Below are 20,894 nucleotides of genomic sequence, written 5' to 3'. Positions count from 1 at the left end.
ATCTGACCCTATGACATTCACTACTACAGATTTAATTTCTCTCTTAACTAACAAGGCAACCCCGCCCCTCTGCCCACCTCCCTGTCTTTTCAATAAGTTGTAAATCCTTGGATGTTTAACTGCCAGTCCTGAATCCCCATTATCTCTGTGATCCCTACCACATCATAGGGTGGGCGGCACGGTGGCACTGCTGCCTCACAGCGCCTGAGACCCGGGTTCAATTCCCGCTTCAGGCGACTGACTGTGCGGAGTTTGCACGTTCTCCCTGTGTCTGCGTGGGTTTCCTCCGGGTACTCCGGTTTCCTCCCACAGTCCAAAGATGTGCAGGTCAGGTGAATTGGCCATGCTAAATTACCCATGGTGTTAGGTAAGGGGTAAATGTAGGGGCATGGGTGGGTTGCGCTTGTGGGTCGTGTGGACTTGTTGGGCCGAAGGGCCTGTTTCCACGCTGTAATGTAATGTAAAAAAAAAATGTAATAATCATTCTCGATGATTTGTGCCGTTAATTCATCTACTTTTTTATGAATACTATGAGCATTCAGGTAAAGCGCCTTAATGCTAATTTTCTTATCCTCATGATTTCCAACATCCCTAGTAATATGTCCTAAGTTATAATTCCTTTTTGCTTCATTCTTGCCTGCCTTGAACTTAAACCCTGCACACATGCTATCCTGCCGCTTAACTTTCTACTTGACTCCATACTCCCTGTTGCTTTGCCTTTTTCTTCACCCCAACACATGTTTAAAGTCTTAGTGACCACCCTATTTTTCCTTTTTGCGAGAACACTGGCTCCAGATCGGTTCAGGTGGAGACCGTCCCTTCGGTACAAATCACCCCGGTTCCAAAACTGTCCCATGACAATGTCCCATGAAATGGAATCCCTCTTTTCCACACCAATCTCTTAGCCACATACTTACTTCCCTAATTTTCTTATCCATATGCCAATTAGCATGTGGCTCAGGCAGTAATCCAGAAATTATGACCTGCAAGGACCTGTCCTTCAATTTCCTTCCTCGTGCTTGATACTCCCCAAACAGGGCCTCCTTCCTAACCTTGCTAGTGCCAACATGGATGGTAGGATAGCCCTCAAAGAAAATTAAAACTGCGTGGCACTGCTCTGAAGAACTCCAATAGAAGTGACCATCTTCGTTTGTGTTAGACATGGCTCCAGCTAGTGAATATTTTTGCCTGATCACTACTGAATTCAATTTTACTGGGTTCCTTGGTACTACACTCAATCAAATGCTGCCTCAGTGGCTAGAATAGTTAATCTCACCTTGCCTCTGGAATTCCTTTGTCCATTTTGAATACGGATTATAATGCTTGTAACTGAGTGTTTCTGGCAGAACCCAAATTTAGCATTGTAGGCAAGTTACTGGTGTTATAGCACTGTAAATGAAAGCTTGCATCACTTTGCTGACCATGAAGAGAAGATAACTGGTCAGATTGGGATTCCTGTGGTTAAAGCAAAGCTAGCGAATTTTTGACTTTGATGTGTAAATGCCATGCCTCATGACAGTACAGAAGGGCATGTTAGAGATACCAATGATGTACTCCTGTCCAAAACATCATGTTCATAACTTAAGGTTCTAACAATTATGCTTGGCTTTTATATGTATGATTTGAATTGGTTGTGTCACAATACCTCACAGTGCTCCCGATAGAGTAGTTGGAAAGCCTTGATGTGTTCCATAGTGATACCATCTGGCAATGTTTTTCCCTGCAAGTCTATTTCAACAAATTCTGGTAGAGCCCGAGAAGCATCTGTAATATAACATGAATTGAAAAATGCAATCACAAGTTAGTATTCTTGTAAAAATGGTATCAAACACTGAAAAATGAATCTACTGTAGGCTTGATCAATGCCCAGACCAATGTGTCAGCTGAGTGCTTACATTAGTCGGTGATCTCATAAAATTTAGCAGCTTTTCTCAGGCCATCAGGTTAAATAACTAATTCGAAGGAAATCTGGAAAACTGTCACTAGTTGTTAATCAGCTATATTTTTTGGTCAGCTACAGAAAAGTCTTGGTGCAAGTCATGGAGAAGGCAACCAACACATTGCTGACAGGAAGTCTTTTAGGCTAAACATACTGAAAAGCTGGGTTTTTTTGTGCTTTGTAATAATGTGACATATATTTAATTATGTTTACTTGATACTTTGATAACCAGAAGGGTAGCCTTGTTAGGACAACACAAGATTTCATTCAGAATCAAGAATAATCATTAAAGCATCTTAGATAGTAATTGTTCAATCTTTTATCTATGATGTTTCAACACACTATTAGCCTGTAAACCTACTTTTGGTATTGCAGCTTCATCTAGATTTTTCACCTCAAAATATGCTCACAACAGGAATACAAATGAGATCAGTTCATAGGCATGAAAAAAATATTTTCAATCATTTACCCATTTTACAAAAGTTCAGTATGGTCATAACAAATACCCACTCAGATTTTCCAGTCATTTATTCATGTGCCAGGTTTCTGTAAGGTTAAGATGTATATTTAATGATGAAATAAAAGATTATGTTTTCACAGTCGGACAAAAATTCAGAAAAGCTACTGAAAGTAAAACTGTTTAAAGCTTTTTTTATTTTATGCATTTTACCAGTTTATTCAACAAGATGAGGAGAGAAGAAAGTCAATATTTATATTTTACTATCCACGATTATCTCAAATTATAATGCAAAGTATTTTATCTGCATTTGCTACTGTCTAATTTATCAGGTCAGTGATAACTTACCCAAGAATTGCTGATACTGCTGGACCTGCGCGCTGATATCTGACAGGCCACCACCCTGTTGCTGCCCAACTCCCATACCATTTGTCATCCCCTCCACCTTCTGGATTGGCTTGAGTCTGTAGCATGAAGGAGAAAACGGACTGAAATACAGTCCATTCCTTAATGGTCAAAGTAGCATTTTCCAAAAAAAAGATAGAATAAAACCTACTTTTCACTGTTGTCACTTGATTCCAGAATCGCTATGTGGGAATAATTAATGCTCTGAAAGGGACATTCCATTTGAAGTAATCCCCCAAACCATGATATTGATGCAATAGTGACTTGGAAGACAATTAACAGACACAACCCCAGATTACGACTCACTGTGCCATCTACTTTATTTGTAATACAATTCTCATATATTAGCAGGCTCACTATTTTAACTATAACAACACCGCACCACATGCCCAACATGCTACTATCATGGCAATTGGAACAAATGGAATTCCACCTTCAGGACTAACAGAATGCTCCAAGTGGTGTTCCTCAAAGAGCTGTGAAGAGGCCTCACATACAAATGACTTGGCTGAGGGAGTAAAGAGTTGTATTTCAAAGTTGGGAGGCACAGTAAGTTGTATGTAGGGGAGCAGGAAGTTGCAAAGGCATGTGGATGTAGTGAGTGGGTAAAACAATAACAGGTGGACCAATGTGGGAAATTAAGAGGACATCAACTTTGGATCTTAGAAAGTTGAATCAGAATATTTTCTTAATTGTAAGAAACTACTGGCTGCAATGGAGTAGAAGGGTTCAGGAGTCCAAATCACTAAAGGCTGAACACAGATATAGCAAAAGAAGGCTAATGGAGTGTGAGCCTTTGTCACAAGGAGACTGTAATTCATGTTATACACAACCTGAGTCAGACCTCTTTTGAATTATTATTTGGACACCAAACCACAGAAAATGCATATTGACTTTCAAAGCGGCATAGGAAAAATTCAACAGAATTTACAAAATCACAGAATTCAATATGAGGATAGGTTGCATAAACCTAGCTTGCATTCTTTTGAGTTGAGAAGACTGATAATCCAGTTGATAAATTGATCTTTCAAGGTAGATAAAGTATTTCCCTGGTTAGGGAATCTATAAAATGACAGCACTATTTAAATTCAGAGCTATGCCATTTGGGAGGTGGGATAGGTGAATATCAGAAAGAACTCTTCATGTCAAAGGTAACAGAAACCTGAAATCTACTCCCTAAAATGGCTGTTGATGCTACGCACACTATAATTTACAAACCTGATTGACACTTTTTTTTTGTTCATTAAGAGAATCAAGATATATTGAATAAGGACAGGTAAATAGAATGAGATAGAGAACAAGTTATCTATTTGAACAGATTCAAGGTGCTGATTGGTTAACTCCTGTTCATATGTAGGATTCATCAACTAGCTTGCTAAGTAGGAAATATATATTAATTAGACTGGGACAATCATGGAGTAAGATTCCTTGAGGAGGAAAACTGTGGTTAGGCAATTGGTTCTTAAGCAGGTAACTACCAGCATTGCTCAGTGTACTTGCACTCAAATTATAAGCAATCATCTAAAGCATGTACAAAGTAAAGATAGTGAAAGCTAATGGATTAATTAATTCACTCAGGAAAAAGGGATGCTGAAAAGTCTCATTAATCAATATCAGAGTTGTATGCAAATTATTTCAACAAATATTAAATAATATCCATTTTTATAAAGCTCTAATGGACACCACAATAAAAAGACACACATTCTTTATTTTGGATATGAAAGCCTGTCTGAAAATTGTACACTTGCCCAACCTGATTCAGAATTGATGCAAGTCATCAGCATCAGCATAAATGGGAACTTTCTCTCGTTCACTCACCTCTGTTTCTGTGTAAATGGCTGTTGCCTTATGGCCAGGTGTTGTTGATCCTCTATCAGTCGAATTAAAGGTGAGTTTGCTTTAATGCGAAGTCCATAATAGTGATATTTTGAATTTCCCCTATTGATAAAGGAAAATAGTTTCAGAACAGTAGTTGGGGTGACCAGAAAATGCGGTCATAGTACCTACATTTGCATTCTGACCTTAGGAATATAACAGTTATGTTACTGGACTAATGTTCCAGAGGCTTTGATTAATGACCTAGACACATTAGTTCAATTTTTACCATGACAGCTGGAGGATTCAGATGTAATTAATTAAATAAACCTGGAATAAAATACTCATATCAATAATCATTACCAGAAAACCACCAGAGTTGCAGAAAAAACTCAGTTCCCTCATGCCCTTCAGGGAAGGAAACCTGGTGTCTATATCTGCTTTGGCCTATACGTGACACTAGGTTCAAAGCAATGTAGTTGACTTAACTGCCATCTGAAATTGCCTAAAATGTTACTTAGGTACATTTTGCAAGTATGTGTAATAAATGCTGGTCTTGTACTGATGCCAATACCCCATGAATTAATATAAAAACTTTTTAAATAATAAACAAGCCCTTCCTGTTGACGCTAACTTAAAACACTCCAAGTAAAAGTGACTAATGCCTGTGGCCAATATTTGTGGTGAAGCATGGAAGATTTACTTAAAATCAGCATAAAAAGTGCTGCAATACTACTTTTCTGAGGTGGACTCAGCACACCTCAGAAATTAGTCCAGTACCAACTTGGCATATCCAACTAAAACAAGAAATAAAGTTTAAAAATGGTTGCAAGCAAATCACAATTTTATTTTACTTCTATTTTCAGTTGTGCAGCCTGTTTTCCTAATATATTTCTCCTTGTATCATATTTTAATTATCACTACATAGACTTTTATTAAAATTTGCACTTACAAGAAAATAGTTCTATTTCTGTTCATTTTTTGGATAAATCTGGCTTAATGCCACAACCTTGTTTGACATCACACTTCTGTTAAAATTTGACAGAAAATAAGATACTGGTTATGATGTATTCTTATCCTTTTATGGCTTCTGCAGAATTTCTTTTCCATTGTTTTTGACTGTACTTTCGGACATTCCAACTCTGTCCACGATTTGGAGATGCCGGTGTTGGACTGGGGTGTACAAAGTTAAAAATCACACAACACCAGGTTATAGTCCAACAGGTTTAATTGGAAGCACACTAGCTTTCAGAGCGACGCTTCATCACCTGATGAAAGAGCGTCGCTCTGAAAGCTAGTGTGCTTCCAATTAAACCTGTTGGACTATAACCTGGTATTGTGTGATTTTTAACTTTGTACTCTGTCCACAGTGTGGTGCTATCACGTCATGGCCAAAGTTATATTTTTGAAAGGAAAGATTAAAGAACACGAAAACATCCTAACCCCCCAACTCATTTCAGCCCTATTTTCCGTTGATCTAACATTCTCAGAACAAATTAGTTATTTTAAAAAGTATACAAATTATTAGGGAACAGATTGGCAATTGTGTCAGTTCAATAGACCCTTCTGGTGTTTTGCTCTCTCAGTAGCTGAAATTTTATACAAAATATCAATATTGCTGCAATAATCTGGTAGGTTAAACATACAAATAAAAACAGGTATGTTGAGAAGCCGAATAACTTTATCAGAGAGCTGCCAGCATCAGGTGTTGCACTAATCAATATGACTTTGGTCACCCATCATTAAATTTTCCACCCTTCTTCCAACCTTTTGCTTGTTGCCTTCTATTCTGTGCCAATGAAACTCAATGTAAACTCAAAAACACACCAGTTCATCTTTTGGTTAGACAGCCATCAAGACTCAATGCTGAGTTCAACAACTTGATCATAATTTCTACACCCATATTTTCAGACGGCAGCTGTGACTGGTGATTCATGATCATGACTATTCTTATTTTTGATTGTCTTCTGGACACATCTTTTGTTTTTTTGCTTGTGTCGTGACCATTTCCTTTCACCCTGCCCTATCATTTCTTTGGTCATTTAATCTCTCCAGTCTTTTGCCCCATCAGGGAGCTACTCTTGTGCTCTTTCCCAACTATGTCACTCCCTCTCTGCATTTGTACTTGATTTAAATCTGTTAAATCTCATCAAAACCAAAAGAACTGCAAATGCCGGAAATCAGAATATGTTAAATCTCGTCATTTTTCAGGTTGCGATGAAAGACCATTGACCTAAAATATTAACTTTCTTTCTCTCTCCACAGATGCCACCAGCCTGATCAGCTAAGGATTTCCAAAACTTTAATTTTTATTTCAGATTTCCACCATCAGTAACATGTTATTCCACAAATAGTGTGAAGTTATAAATACATCACAAATTTGCATCGAACATTATTACAAATGCAATCTCATGGAAATATGTGCGTACCAGAAGTTGTAAGAGACAGTTTGTTAAAACGTTGAACTTGGAACTGTAGCAGTGCTGAAGATAATTTACATTTCAGCACTGGAATATTTCCAATATTAGATCATGCAGTTTTCAACTTCAATGAAATACTTCTGAAACACCCTTTAATCAACGAATCTGAATTATTATCAATCCCTCCTGTAAAATGGTAAAGAAAGCTAACCGTGTGCCAAGTCTCCGGGTTCGGAGTCCCATGAATACTGATCTTATCAGTTTGCCAAATGAGGCAGCATTTACAGGCTCCAGTTTCTGCTCCTGACAGTGTAACAGGTAGTGACAATAAAGTGTGCTTCGAGGCAAACTCACTCCTTCTGCAGTTTCATAGTTATCTAATAACCACTGAACCTGTGCGAGAACAAGAAAAATGTTTGTTTTATTTCACTTTTATTTGTCATCTTCTTTGAAACATTTTACTGTGATCTTAAGTTAAAGCAATTTCCAACTTGTCAAGACTTCACATTTATTTAGCTTCATTGGAAAATAGCTACATCAACAATAAAGAGACTTTACAGTCTAAAAGGCTGAAAAACCAAAGGAGCAAAATAAAAGACATTTATTCATGTTCAAGAATATTTCCTTAAGATTAACTTACAGAGTGTAGCATTTCACAAATAATTTAAATAACTAATTATCTTGCTGATACATTGCTTGTGGAAAAACAAATTAAACTGAGGTGGATTTTCAAATTGTCACCGATACACAAAAATGATATTGCAGGTCTGTTGCCATAACAGAAACTGTTCCATTTTAGTTGTTCTCAGTGGAAATGATATTAGGCTATTTCAGCATTAAGAGGTTAATTTGCAACACCTTTCATATATCCAAGCAGGGAAAATTGAAAACCTGACCCCATTGTCCACGCTCCATAATTCTATCTCCTAATGTTTGATTTGCAATCATTTCCTCCATATTTCCAACTTTTCTGACTCTTTCTGTCTCAATCTTCCTCCCACCCTCTTACTGTAAATCTTTCCATTCATTGCCTTTCTTCTATCGCTTTCTCTCTCTGATTGCTCTGTCTGAAAGTAGAAATGATACCTCAATGTGTGCGTGCATGTCTATCTCTAAAGTAAGCCTCACAAACACAGAGGTGACACTCTTTCATTTAATGAGAATAACGAAAATGCATAATAATTGTGTTAAAACTTCCTGGTCACCTAATATCTGAAATAGTTCAGTAGGTACATAAAACAATCCAATTCATTTTGAATCAAATTTAGGTTTCACACACAAAAATATTAGTGCCTTATTTTCTGTGTTTTAAGTTACTTTGTTCTTAAATGTTCCATTTATTATCTGTTAGAATATTACCTTTTGCAGAATTTCACATTGCTTCTACAAGGTGTCAAATTTAATAAATAGGTCCTATATGAAGTGGTCTTAATATTATTATACAATCACAATTACAAACCACTGGTTTCTTCACTGTGCTTATGAACAAATACGTGCAAAATATACAAAAGAAAGTGTAGTCTTGTAATGCACTGAAACTCACATTTGCCTGAGAAGGTTTGCCATATTTCATATATATTTTATAACATTTCAATACTTAATATGGAAGATAGGCAGAAAACCATTAATTAATTATTATGCTCTTGTATCTACCTTGTACAGAAGTGTCTTAGTGGCCATAACGGTGAGGGTTCAAATGACTATATAAAGCATTAAGGGGTCAACTTTTGCTGTTCACAAAATCATGAGAACTCTCAGTTGTGATATAGCCACACATAATTCCAAGCATACATTTATTCTACACATTATATGCACACCAACACGAATCAGAAAATTCTTAAGAAAAATATATCTATGTTTGTTTACTTTGTATTTATTCCCAATTTTATCCAAGATGCTGCTCGCCCACAGATAGCATCCTTCTGTCTGGAGACTAGGATGGTCTGGTGCGCAGATTTCTATATCACAGTTTTCAATGCTGTTCCATGAAACAACAACAGAAAATACACTTGCTATTCTGCAAGTCTATCAGCTCAGCTTTTTCAAAAGAGCATCCCAAATTAGAAATATCACATCTAGCAAAAACTGATTAAATTTGGTCTCAAAAGTGGCATGCAATTTATAGTGACAGGCAATCCTGTGACCCAGACCTTAACCATCTGGTTGGGAGGCAGGTGTTCTAACATTTGTGCTACTGGACCACCCTTATTGAACAACACAAAACAGAAACCCCAGGGGAGTCAGCACTTGGAAGAGTTGACCAGTGACTCACTGTGGCTGGAGAGGCACGCATGGTGTGACTGTAAGACTGACTGGAGCTCCCCAGCATGTAACCTCCCTGGATGACATAGGTCCCTCCTCCTGGGTTGGCCACAATCTGCCCTCCCGTGACATACATTGGCACCGTTCCACTACTGACCACGTTCTGCGAAGTCACCGGCGTGGCAACCTGGTTTGGTGTCCCCTGAGATTCATAGTAACTCCCGCTTGTGTTCTGGTTGTACAGCTGAGTTTCTGAATAAGGGTAGGTATTTGAACGTCTGAAATGAAAAAAATACGGCAGCGGTTCCACAAAAATGACTCCAGTGACAGTTGCCTACTTATATTTAGAAGTGCAGCATTACAAAACAATAGCAAATATAAAAGATAAACAAACCATATTAGAGACTCTACATTAAATGCCTTATTTTGGTTGCCCAGTAGGCATGCAGTTCTTCTAATAAATTTGCTCCACAGATCTTCACTTTCCTCTAAAACACAGTAGGCACTTACTATGGTAAAGAAAATATAAAAATGCAGGCATCAGGTACATGAATTGTCGTTGCAGTTTCAAACATGCTCAGTTACACCATTTACTGTAACATTTCATAGAATTTTTGAATATGGAAAGTTTTGAATGTCCTGAATGATATCCTGAGTAATTCACCCACATAAACTATTTTAGAAGCAAGTAGTAATAAAAATGAGGAAGAACAGAAAATGTCTTTTAAAAAAAAACTTGATAATTTCATAAGTTTAAATACTATACAGGTCAGTAATGATTCTTATACACTTGCTACAATTTGAAATCCTGAGACAGATGGCTGCAATTCAGCTTTTGTTTCAGTGATCAATGTAAATATTGATTTTAAAACTTGCTTAAAAGAGAGCTTGCTGTATTGGTCAGAACATTTATTGTAATGTAAATTTACTATTAATATTTGTGATGTTTGAGCTGCAAATATAGGAGCCTATAAGTGTGAAAATCAATCTTTAAAACAGACATTCAGATTAAACATTTAGAAATGCACAAGTATCTCACCACAATGACCTGAGTTCATACAGTACCCTTATATAACAATGTCCCAAGCTTCTAAGCAAGCATACCAATTTAAAAATTATCAACATCAAGACACAGCAATAGATAATAGGCCACATGATTCAAGCTTGGTGTAAGAGGGAAATTTTAAGAAGCATCTTCCAGGTGGAAATGTAGAAAGGGGGACAGATCCAGGGAGGGAATTTCACAGTTGAAGTTCCAAACAACTGAAAGCACAGCAAATAATGTTGAAGCAACTAAACCTGGGAATGTGCAATTGGCCAGAATTAGATCATCACAAAATGGTCAAAACTAATTATTTTGGTTCATCAATAGCAATGAATTTCAAAATAAGTTATTTTAAAAATAACTAATTCTGCTTGCTATAAACTTTAACCACACTTATTGAAATCAGCACCCACCATCTCATTTGTGGTTTTGGTTGTTGTCTTCACTCATGAAAGTTAAATGGCTTTTTATAAGCATGCAATTTATAACCACAGAAGTTTATTTTTTGACTGTTCAAACCCTGAACCTTTCACCTCTAGCACACAGAAATGTATTTTTGAGGGATAACTGGCTCTTAATATTGGTCATCTTGGGTGACATTTTTCTTTCTTTTCTAACATGATGTCTCTTTACTTCCCTTCAAGAAATTTTACCATGCTGTGATGATGCCACTGATGTACATATGCAGTTTATGTTCTGTGATAGGATAATGACCCACATTATATTCACTCACATGAATTAAGAATTACCCATCAGTGGCCCTCAGGTTCTATGCTGTTTTCTTTACATGCTCATACATTGTAATTATATGAAGTTGTACCCTTAAAAATAACACAAATTCCAATAACTTGCATATTCCTTGACCAGTTCTTGAAATATTCTTACATGCTTTCTTTCTACTCACATTGTGCTTCCAGTATAGCTGGCATCACCCCCTTCTACATACTGCACTTGATTCGAGTAGACATGCTGAACCGGCTGCACTGGGACCTGTTGTAACTGCTGAACCTAATATGGAGGTCATCAGGAAGGAAAGGTTAATCAGGAGGTACTATTTATTAACTAGCAAACCAAGATATCAAAACATTTGTCTTGAAGCAAAACTGCTAGACTATCTTCCTTAATAATGGCCCTAACTTCTTAACCTCGGTGTATCATAGTGCTGGGGGGGAGAAACCATTTGAAATATTTTGATATTATTATTTGAAGCTCGCAAGACATTAAATGACATTATAGCAATACTGCTTCCATAAATCAGTGTGTTAAAATGTAAATGGTGCGTGCCAGCATTTGGTCATGCAAATTAGGATGAGCTTTCATTTCCTTTTATGATCACTATTCAGCAGCCACTGTACATGGTGGCAACACTGCCATAACCATTCTGGGGAGACTGACAGGATTAAATCCTGATCAGGCACTTGGGCCTCCAGGTTATTGTGAGTGGAATTTTCCCATGGAAAGTCCAGTATGGGGCAAGTATACTGCCCCTGAGATGCCAAAGGATAACAGCTCACCAGTACCAGCAGTATCAATAGGATTAGAATACGTGAAAAACTCAATCCATTGTGAGTTTAGCATTAACATGCTATTTTAAAATATTAAAAATTGTAATAATGCAACTTTATGCTGAGATACAAACTTTGGAGCTCAACTTAAATGAATATCAAAAGTTGAGCCATGATTTTCCACCTACATGATGACACATGAACAATTCCAGTTTATTAACATGAAATGTTTTTTAAAAATTCAGATAGGGTGGTTATAATAAATTGATTCATTAAAACAATGTGAGATTTAAAAAAATTAATTTAGTTTGCTGCCTTAATTGCCCTCAAGAAATTGGTGGTGAGCTCCCTGTTGAACCACTACAGTCCATGTGGTGTATCTATACCCACAGTGTTATTAGGGAGGGAAGGAATTCCAGAAGTTTGAACCAGTGACTGTGAAGGAACAGCATTACAGTTGTTAGTCAGGGTGTGGCTTTGAAGGGAAATTGTAGGTTGTGGTGTTCCCATATACCTGCTGCCCTTGTCTTATAGGATAGAGATCGCAGATTTGTATGGTGCTATCTATGGGTGAGTTGTTGCAGTGCATCTTACAGATGATACACTATACATTCACTACCGTGGGTTGATGGTGGAGGGAGTGAATGTTGAAAGTGTTAGGCAGGGCTTCAACCAAGTGGGTGGCTTTGTCCTGGATGGTGCTGACATTTTTTGTTGAGTGCTGCTGAAGATGAACTCATCCAGGCAAGTGGACAATATTCCATCACACTCCTAAGTTATGCCTTGTAGACTGGAGATCTGCTTTGGGAGTCAGATGGTGAATTACTTACCATAGAATACCCAGCTGCTAATATGCCCTTATGGCCACAGTATTTATATTCCTGCTCCACTTCAATTTTTATTCAATGGAGACCTCCAGGATGTTGATAATCGGAAATTCAGTGATAGTTATGTCCTTGAATGTCAAGGGTGATGGTTGGAGATAGTTATTGCCTGGCACTTGGGCAGCCTGAATCTTACTTGTCATTTATCAGACCAAGCCGAAATAGTCCATAATCTAATCAAGTAGAGTCAGCATGATTTTATGAAAAGGAAATAGTGTCTGACTAATTTATTATAAGTTTTTGAAGAAGTCTCAATCAGATTGGATAGAGGGCAACTGGTAAGTGTGATGCATTAGGGCTTTCAGAAGGCAGGGTACCTCACAAAAGATTAAGTCATAATAAAAGAGCCCATCATGTAGTATATCATGGAGGTAGTAATATCAGTGTTTATAGATAATTAGTTAATAGGCAGAAAACAGTGAATGGGGAGAAGGGCTTCTTTTTCAGAGTGGCAACTTCTTTTTAGCTGGGTTCCACAGGGATCAGACCTGGGACTATAACTGCTTACAGCATAAATAAATGACTTGGAGGAGGGAAGTGAATGCGCCTATAGGAAAATTTGCAGATGGCACAAAAATAGATGGATTGGCAAGTTGTAAGGGAGATACAATTTACAGAGCAACATGTGTTGACTAAGTAGCAAGAAGTTGGCAAGTGGAGTACAGTATAATGTGTAAAAATGTGAAGTTGTTCATTTTGGAAGGGAAAACCTGCAGAAAGCTGGAACACAAAGGGACTTGGGGGTGCTTGTGCATGAAACACAGTACGTTAGCACACAGGGGCAGCAGGTAATCAGGAAGATCAAGTAAACTACAAGCAGCTTAGACTATAAAAGTAGGGAAGTCTTACTGCAATTGTACTAACCCTAACACTGGTATTATTTCATTGGAGGCAGTTCAGAGAAGTTTTGCTAGGATGATCCTGGAATGAAGGAATTGTTATATCAGCAAAGGCTAAATAGTTTTAGATTCTATTCACTGGAGTTAGGAAGAATGAGAGGAAATCTAATTGAAATATATAGGATTCTTAAGATACTTAACAGAGTAAATGCTGAGAGGATGTTACCCTCATGAGAGTCCCAGGGGGCATTCTCAGAATAATGAGGTGCCAATTTATGACTGAGATAAGGAGGAAAGTGGATGTGAGGAATGTCAGGTCAGTAATCATTCTACTGAATGGTGGTGCAGGCTCGAGGGGTAAATCTGGTAAATTTCCTCTGCACCCTCTCCAGCGCTATCACATCCGTTCCCCGAAAATGTGGATTCCAGAACTGCATAGAATACTCTAGCTGTGGCCTAATCACAATTTTACACAGTTGCAGCATAAACTTCCATCTTGTAGATGCTATACCTCAACTAATAAAGACAAATATCCCATATGCCTTCTTAACCACTTTATCTACTAGTCCTGCTACCTTAAGGGACCTGTGAATTTCACACCAAGGTCCCTCTGATCCTTGGTGCTCCCCAGGGTCCTACCAATCATCACATATTCCATTGCCTTGTTTGTCCTGCCTAAGTACATCATCTCGCACTCATCCAGATTGAAATTCATTTTGCCACTGATCTCCATCTGATCAGATGGTCTTTCTCCTCCTGTGAACTAAGGCCATCATCCTCACTATTTATCACCTCACCAATTTTTCCATTATCCTTAAACTGACAGATCAATCTGCCTACATTCAAGTATAAATTGCTTATATATACCACAAACAGCAAAGAGCATCAGCTCACATTAACAGGGTTAAATTCCATCTGCCTCTGATCTGCCCATCTGACCAGGGCAGGTAATGGCCTCATGTTATTATCGTTGGGGGAATTGGGTTTGAATCCTGTTACAGCGGATGGTGGAATTTGAATTCAATAAAAATAGCTGGAATTAAGAATCTAGTGATGGCCATGAATTGATTGTTCGAAAAACCGTCTGGTTCACTAATGTCCCTAATACTTACTTAGGAAAGGAAACTGCCATCTTTACCTGGTCTGGCTTACATGTGACTCTATACCTATAGAAATGTGGTTGACTCCTAACTGCCCTCTGGATAATTAGGGATGGACTATAAATGCTGTCTAGTCAGCAACACCCTCATCCCATGAATACATTTTTAAAAATCTGTTTATATCCATCTTTAATCTTCCTCCTCACTGTCAACCACCCAGCTAATCTTTGTATTATCTGCAAACTTACTTATTATCCATCTCACATTATCATCTGCATAACTTATGAATATCAGAAACAATAAAGAATCCAGCACTGATCGCTGTGATACGCCAGTGCACATTGGGCTCCAGTCACACAAAAAGCCGCCTCCCACCAACCTCTGTCTCCTGGCATAAACCAATTCTGGATCCATCCAACTTGCCAAGTGAACCTGGATCCCATGAGCTTTTACCTTTCTATCAGTTTCCCGTGTGACAATATTTGAGAGTTATCAATCAGGGCAGTAATTGGCCAGGTTGGATTTGTTCTGATTTTTGTTGGCAATTTTCTACATTGTTGGATAGATGTCAAAGTTGTAACTATTCTGCACAACCTGACTAGGCATGTGGCAAGTTCAGCAGCCCAAATTTTCATAATGTTCTTAGGGGCCATAGCCTTTACAATATCCAAGGTCTTCAGCCATTTCTTGTTATATGGAATGAATTGAAATGGATGAAGTCAGACCTCTGTGGTGCTGGGCACCTCTGGAGGAGGTCAAGATGGATTGTCCACTCACCATTTCAGAATCAGGTTTTACCCATTTGAATACATACTTTCTAAACTGCAGTAATTTTTCAGGAATTCATTTGATGAAGGAAGATCCTTAAATAACAAGTATCTATAAATTGTGCATTAGACACTTTCACATGTGGATCAATGAAGCCTTAGTTTCCATGAGGCCATCAGACCTTGTTCTGTCTGTGGCTAGACATACGGTGCACTTCCATATAAAATGAAGAATTTATTGGCTAACACATTACTTCTCTTCTTTCCTTTTAAGAAAAACTAAGACAGTAGTTTTTCCTTTGGGTTGCTGTCAGTTTTTGAAAACTTGTGGGCAGGGAACCTGAACAACATGCAAGTGCTTTCAGGGGTTATTTGTGTAGTAAAGTTTTAAAACCAATGCTACTTGTTCCTGTATATCAATAAATAAATAAATATATATATATATAAATGTAACATAGGAATATTAATTATTTCAATGAAAATAACATTGCATATCACTAACACACAATACTGTATATTAAAGACAAACAAAATCAGCACAACTTTCAACAGCAAACATCTTTAAGGAACTTGAACAACTCAGCCTTCTGTTTATCCTTATTATTACTTCTTATTTGACCTACTTTAAGAGCAGTTGGTCCTGTTCCAAAAACTAGTGCCTGAGGGACTCGCTGGACCTTGACTCGTTGCTCAGGGCTGGCTGGTAACATGGAGAAAAATGGAACCTGCTCAATAATCACTTTCTGCTCTGTGCTGGGAAGATGCTGGGGAGTAAATCGAATCACTTCGACTCTTGGTGCGGAGGTTGAGGGCATCATGTGCAAGACGTGTACTTTGTGTTCTGGACTCAATGCTTGGGAGTTTCCTAACTGATGTTCTTCATGAATATTGTTCTTTGAGTTGGGAGAATCGGCAACTACCTGCAGCTTCTGATCTTTCTCTATCAAACTGGAAATCTCATTCTCCGTGCTCTAGTGTACAATATAAGCAAATAATTCTTACTAGATCAATGTACTCTACCAAAATAAAGTTACAACAGCAAAAGGTGGATGAACATGCTAACGGAACCGGACCAAATACAACCAATTTGAAAGATTTTTCTAATGGTTTCTAAGTCTGAAGCATTAACTTTGGCATACCGCAATCCAATTCCTAAGGGATCCAGATCTAAGGTACAAGATTATTCTTAATTTAAGTGGGGAAATCAATTTAGTCATGAAGCAGATGTGGGAAATACAAGAAGTAAACTGGTGCAGGGAGGCTGACTGGTGAAAGGGGGAAGGTATGGAATCTGTGCCAAATGTAAACTGACAATTCTGGATACAAAAACAATTCCATTCCCCAGCATGGTCATCCCTCATCTTGTACACAAAATTTACAATATACTTTAAAAGAATTTGTGAAACAACTTGATATACACATTTTATAATGCTAACTTATCTACATAGGTTATAAAGACATCCACTATCTGGTTTCTAAAAAATGGAAACAAATGGAATTGAATTGTTTGCCCATAAAAGACAATCAACTCTTTAATTTGACTGTTTTTCCAAATTTAAGATTTTTCATCCTGATAGGAAGCATTCAGTCAGAAACAGCAAAACGCTGGTGAACTATTACAGAACAAACCTAAGTAGGTTAAAAAGTGAATATGCAAATAATTTTCAATATAAGTTATTGTTCTGGTGAAAAGCAAATCAGATACTAGGAGATGACATACTTAATTAAGTTAATTTATCGATACTTTTGACTCCACTGATAGTTTATATATAACACTTGTTTTGTTTAATTCTGATAAATGAAAGAACATATCATTGCAAGTCATTTTAACCTTAGATAAACTGCTCGTTTCAAGCCAAACAAATCCTGAGACCATTAAGACAAGTTAGAATTGGCTGTTTAGAATAAATTTCAGAAAACTACTTAAGTGGAATATGGCCTACCTCCAATAATTTTGGCTTGTTTTTGCTCACTCCAGATTCAAGTTTCAAACAAAATCAATGCTTGCAATAAAAATATGCATTTTTCTAATTTTACAAGAAATGTAACCCTATCTGGTTAAATTCAGATTTGTATCCTGTATTAATGATGAAATGTAAAATTATCTACCATGAGCATGGCTTACCCCATCTTTTGAATGCAATAGATTCACATTAATAGGTAATCAAGAAACAAGTAAAATTATTGAGACACTGAATTTTTATAAAGCTTTTACTGAGATATGGCATTTTTCTACACTCACTGGGTATCCTGAAGTATATGTAAAAGTTTGAAAGATGTTACCAAGACAGAATGCAGGCTTCCTTAACACTGCATTCTCCATATTATTTAGTTAAGTTACATATTAATTCACAAAGCAGTGTTAAAGCCAACTAGAAGCATTGAACGTATGCTCCAATAATTCAATAACAACACACGCTTCTCCAGCATCTTTAACAAAGTTGAATATTGTGGCAACATTAAACAAAACTTGACACCAAACAGCAGAAGGAAATACTAAGATAGTTAACTGAAAGATTGATCCAAGTGGCTTTAAGCACAATCTCAAATTCGGAGCAAAAGAGATGGAGAGTTTTAGGGAAAGAATTCCAGCAGCTAATGGAAAAGCCACCAAAGTTGGAGTGACTAGAATTGGGATAAAAAGGTTAAAATCTCCAAAAGACTCGGTCATTAAATGTAGGAGTTGTGTTGTACAATGCAATGAAAATGAATAGTCATACATTTGATGCCTGCTCTGTATTGAGTAAAATCACTATGGACAATAGTAGTAGTACAGTTATTGATGATTTCCAACTTAGAAGAAAGGCAGGAAATCAGCTTTGGTTGCTATTCTGATTCAGGAACTACAGCTGAAAAGTGCATGTCTGATGCATAAAGCATAGCTATGATTCCATGAGACTTTCTTTTTTTTGAATAGTTAACCGTCAGTATCCTAATTATACAACAAAAATAGAAGCATTGCATATGATACAGAAAGATAACGTTAGAACTGAATTCCATCATTAGTTACTGCCTTCAACAAAGAGAGGAGAAATTTATAAAGTGAGAAATGAAGTCTTGTCCCTATCTGGTCATGATACAACTATTTGCTTGCTTTTCAATAAGAAAAAAGTGTATAATTTCACCTTAGGTTTTTCTGCTCTGGGTTAGATGCTTCTTAGATAAAATCTTGAGGTGGAGATGCTGGTGTTGGACTAGGGTGGACGAGCTCAGAAGTCACGCGGCACCAGGTTATAGTCAAACAGGTTTAATTGAAATCACAAGCCTTTGGAGCACTGCACCTTCATCAATTGACAAAGGAGCAGCACTCCAAAAACTTGTGATCTCAAATAAACCTGTTGGAAAAAACCTGGTGTCGTGTGACTTCTGAGCAAAAAAAAATCTGATTCAATTGAATGGCCACCTCATTGAGGAAAAAAATAACACTAAAGCAACATGAGAATTACTTTGTCAAATGATAAGATCTCATATTGCCATTAATGATGATAATGTTCCTTTGTTACAACATAAACTTTGATCATCATGATTCTGTCTTTTCTATGCAATACAGAACATATATTTCTCAGAATGAAGTCATAACTTACAATTAACAAAATCAATAATGCCCATAACTTGATTCCCAAGTTAGTTTGAGTGGAGAAAATGTAAGAATGGAGATAACAAAATAAACAATGCTACATACCTCCTGAGAAACATGAACTTGCTGAAGTGCTTGTACTGATAACTGTTGAACTTGGCTAGTTTTAGCAGCCTGGGGTGTTGTTTGCACAACAGACCTCTGTAAAATCAAAATTAAAAATAATTAATTCTACTTTGAGCTTGACTTATAGCTATCAACTTACTTCCTTACTTTATTTTTTGCAGTGTCATATATTTAATATTTCAAATGCTTTGTCATATGGAGAGCCAAAGGATTGCTGAACAAAGTGTTTTCAAACTGCTGCACATATCTTCTCCTCCCTTAGCGCAGCAGATATAAAATTTAGAACATGATAAAAATCATCTTCTGATGAAAACTGTCAGACCATCAGTAATAGTTCAATAGAAATTTCATACATTGCTGCCCCAATTTTGCCCGAGCAATGAGCTGAAAAGCTAATCTTCTCCAACAGCTGACATCAGAGAAACAGTTCTTTACAGAGCATAGCAATTGAATTGGGTGTCCAAACAGAACTGAAAAATAAAATTTATGGCAATCAGATCCTAAGCAGGAGACTTTCAAAATTATGTTTCAGAGGACTTTGGAAGCATTGAGTGCTCTCTCCTTACACTTCTTAAAAAATAAACTTGGCAAACTTTCCAACATGTTGCAATGATCAAAAGTTGTAAAGGGTTGTACCCACAGTTGCTTCTGCGGGTAATTTGTAAGGCACAGCAGAAATTCATCCCATGGAAGACTAAACATACTACGGGGAAGACAAGGCAACCATGGCTAATGAGGGAAGTCAGGGACAGCATAAAAGCAAAAGATAAAGTGTACAATGTGGTGAAGATCTTTGGAAGGCCAGAGGATAGAGGAAAACTAAAAAAGGGGAAGAAGATCAAACAGAGTAAGCCAACTAGTAATACAAAAGAAGATTTCAAGAGTTTTTTTAAAAGATATATAAAATGTAAGAGAGAAGCAGCAGTGGACATTGGACTGCTGGAAAATGAGACAGGAGACGTAGTAACAGGGAATAAGGACAAGGAGGAGGAACTGAATAGGTACTTTGCATCAATCTTCACTGTAGCATATCAGAACTTCAAGATAGTCAGGGGGCAGAGCTGAGTGCAATTGCCATTACTAAGGAAAATATGCTGGGGATGCTGAAAGGTCTGAAGTTGGATAAATCACCTAGACCAATGGACTACACCCCAGGGTCTGAAGGAGTTAGCTGAGGAGATTGTGAAGGAATCACTAGTGTCAGGGAAGGGTCTAGAGCATTGGGAAATGATTAATGTAACACTCCTGTTAAAGAAGAGAGGGAGGCAGAAGACAGGCATTTATAGGTTGGTTAGCCTGACCTCACCTATTAGTAGCTGAAAATGTGTTGCTGGAAAGGCGCAGCAGGTCAGGCAGCATCCAGGGAACAGGAGAATCGACGTTTCGGGCATAAGCCCTTCTTCAGGAATGAGGAAAGTTTGTCCAGCAGGCTAAGATAAAAGGTAGGGAGGAGGGACTTGGGGGAGCGGCGTCGGAAATGTGATAGGTGGAAAGAGGTCAAGGTGAGGGTGATAGGTCAGACTGGGGTGGGGGCGGAGAGGTCGGGAAGAAGATTGCAGGTTAGGAAGGCGGTGCTGAATTCGATGGATTTGACTGAGACAAGGTGGGGGGAGGGGAAATGAGGAAACTGGTGAAACCCGAGTTCATCCCTTGTGGTTGGAGGATTCCTAGGCGGAAGATGAGGCGCTCTCCCTCCAACCGTCGTGTTGTTGTGGTCTAGCGATGGAGGAGTCCAAAGACCTGCATATCCTCA

The 20,894-nt window shown here is 37.7% G+C and overlaps 1 protein-coding gene across 6 annotated transcripts in view; it reads right to left on the bottom strand.

Moving 5' to 3' along the window:
• The window catches only part of rfx1a (regulatory factor X, 1a (influences HLA class II expression)), a 155,926-nt gene that overhangs the window by 47,175 nt on the left and 87,857 nt on the right, over nt 1-20,894 (bottom strand). For 4 of the 6 annotated variants that reach the window (XM_043694804.1, XM_043694803.1, XM_043694802.1 and 1 more), the window contains exons 4-10: nt 19,121-19,216; nt 11,248-11,351; nt 9,309-9,576; nt 7,248-7,429; nt 4,620-4,739; nt 2,745-2,884; nt 1,646-1,764 (exon numbers count right to left, since the gene is read on the bottom strand). In XM_043694804.1, coding sequence (XP_043550739.1) covers nt 1,646-1,764; nt 2,745-2,884; nt 4,620-4,739; nt 7,248-7,429; nt 9,309-9,576; nt 11,248-11,351; nt 19,121-19,216 — 1,029 coding nt within the window. The remainder of the gene's footprint in view (nt 1-1,645; nt 1,765-2,744; nt 2,885-4,619; nt 4,740-7,247; nt 7,430-9,308; nt 9,577-11,247; nt 11,352-19,120; nt 19,217-20,894) is intronic. The other 2 variants (XM_043694805.1, XM_043694806.1) reach the window with 2 other exon arrangements.

The sequence above is a fragment of the Chiloscyllium plagiosum genome, chromosome 8 (assembly GCF_004010195.1).
Source record: "Chiloscyllium plagiosum isolate BGI_BamShark_2017 chromosome 8, ASM401019v2, whole genome shotgun sequence".
Classification (NCBI taxonomy): domain Eukaryota; kingdom Metazoa; phylum Chordata; class Chondrichthyes; order Orectolobiformes; family Hemiscylliidae; genus Chiloscyllium; species Chiloscyllium plagiosum.
This window is presented reverse-complemented; position numbering and strand designations above follow the sequence as displayed.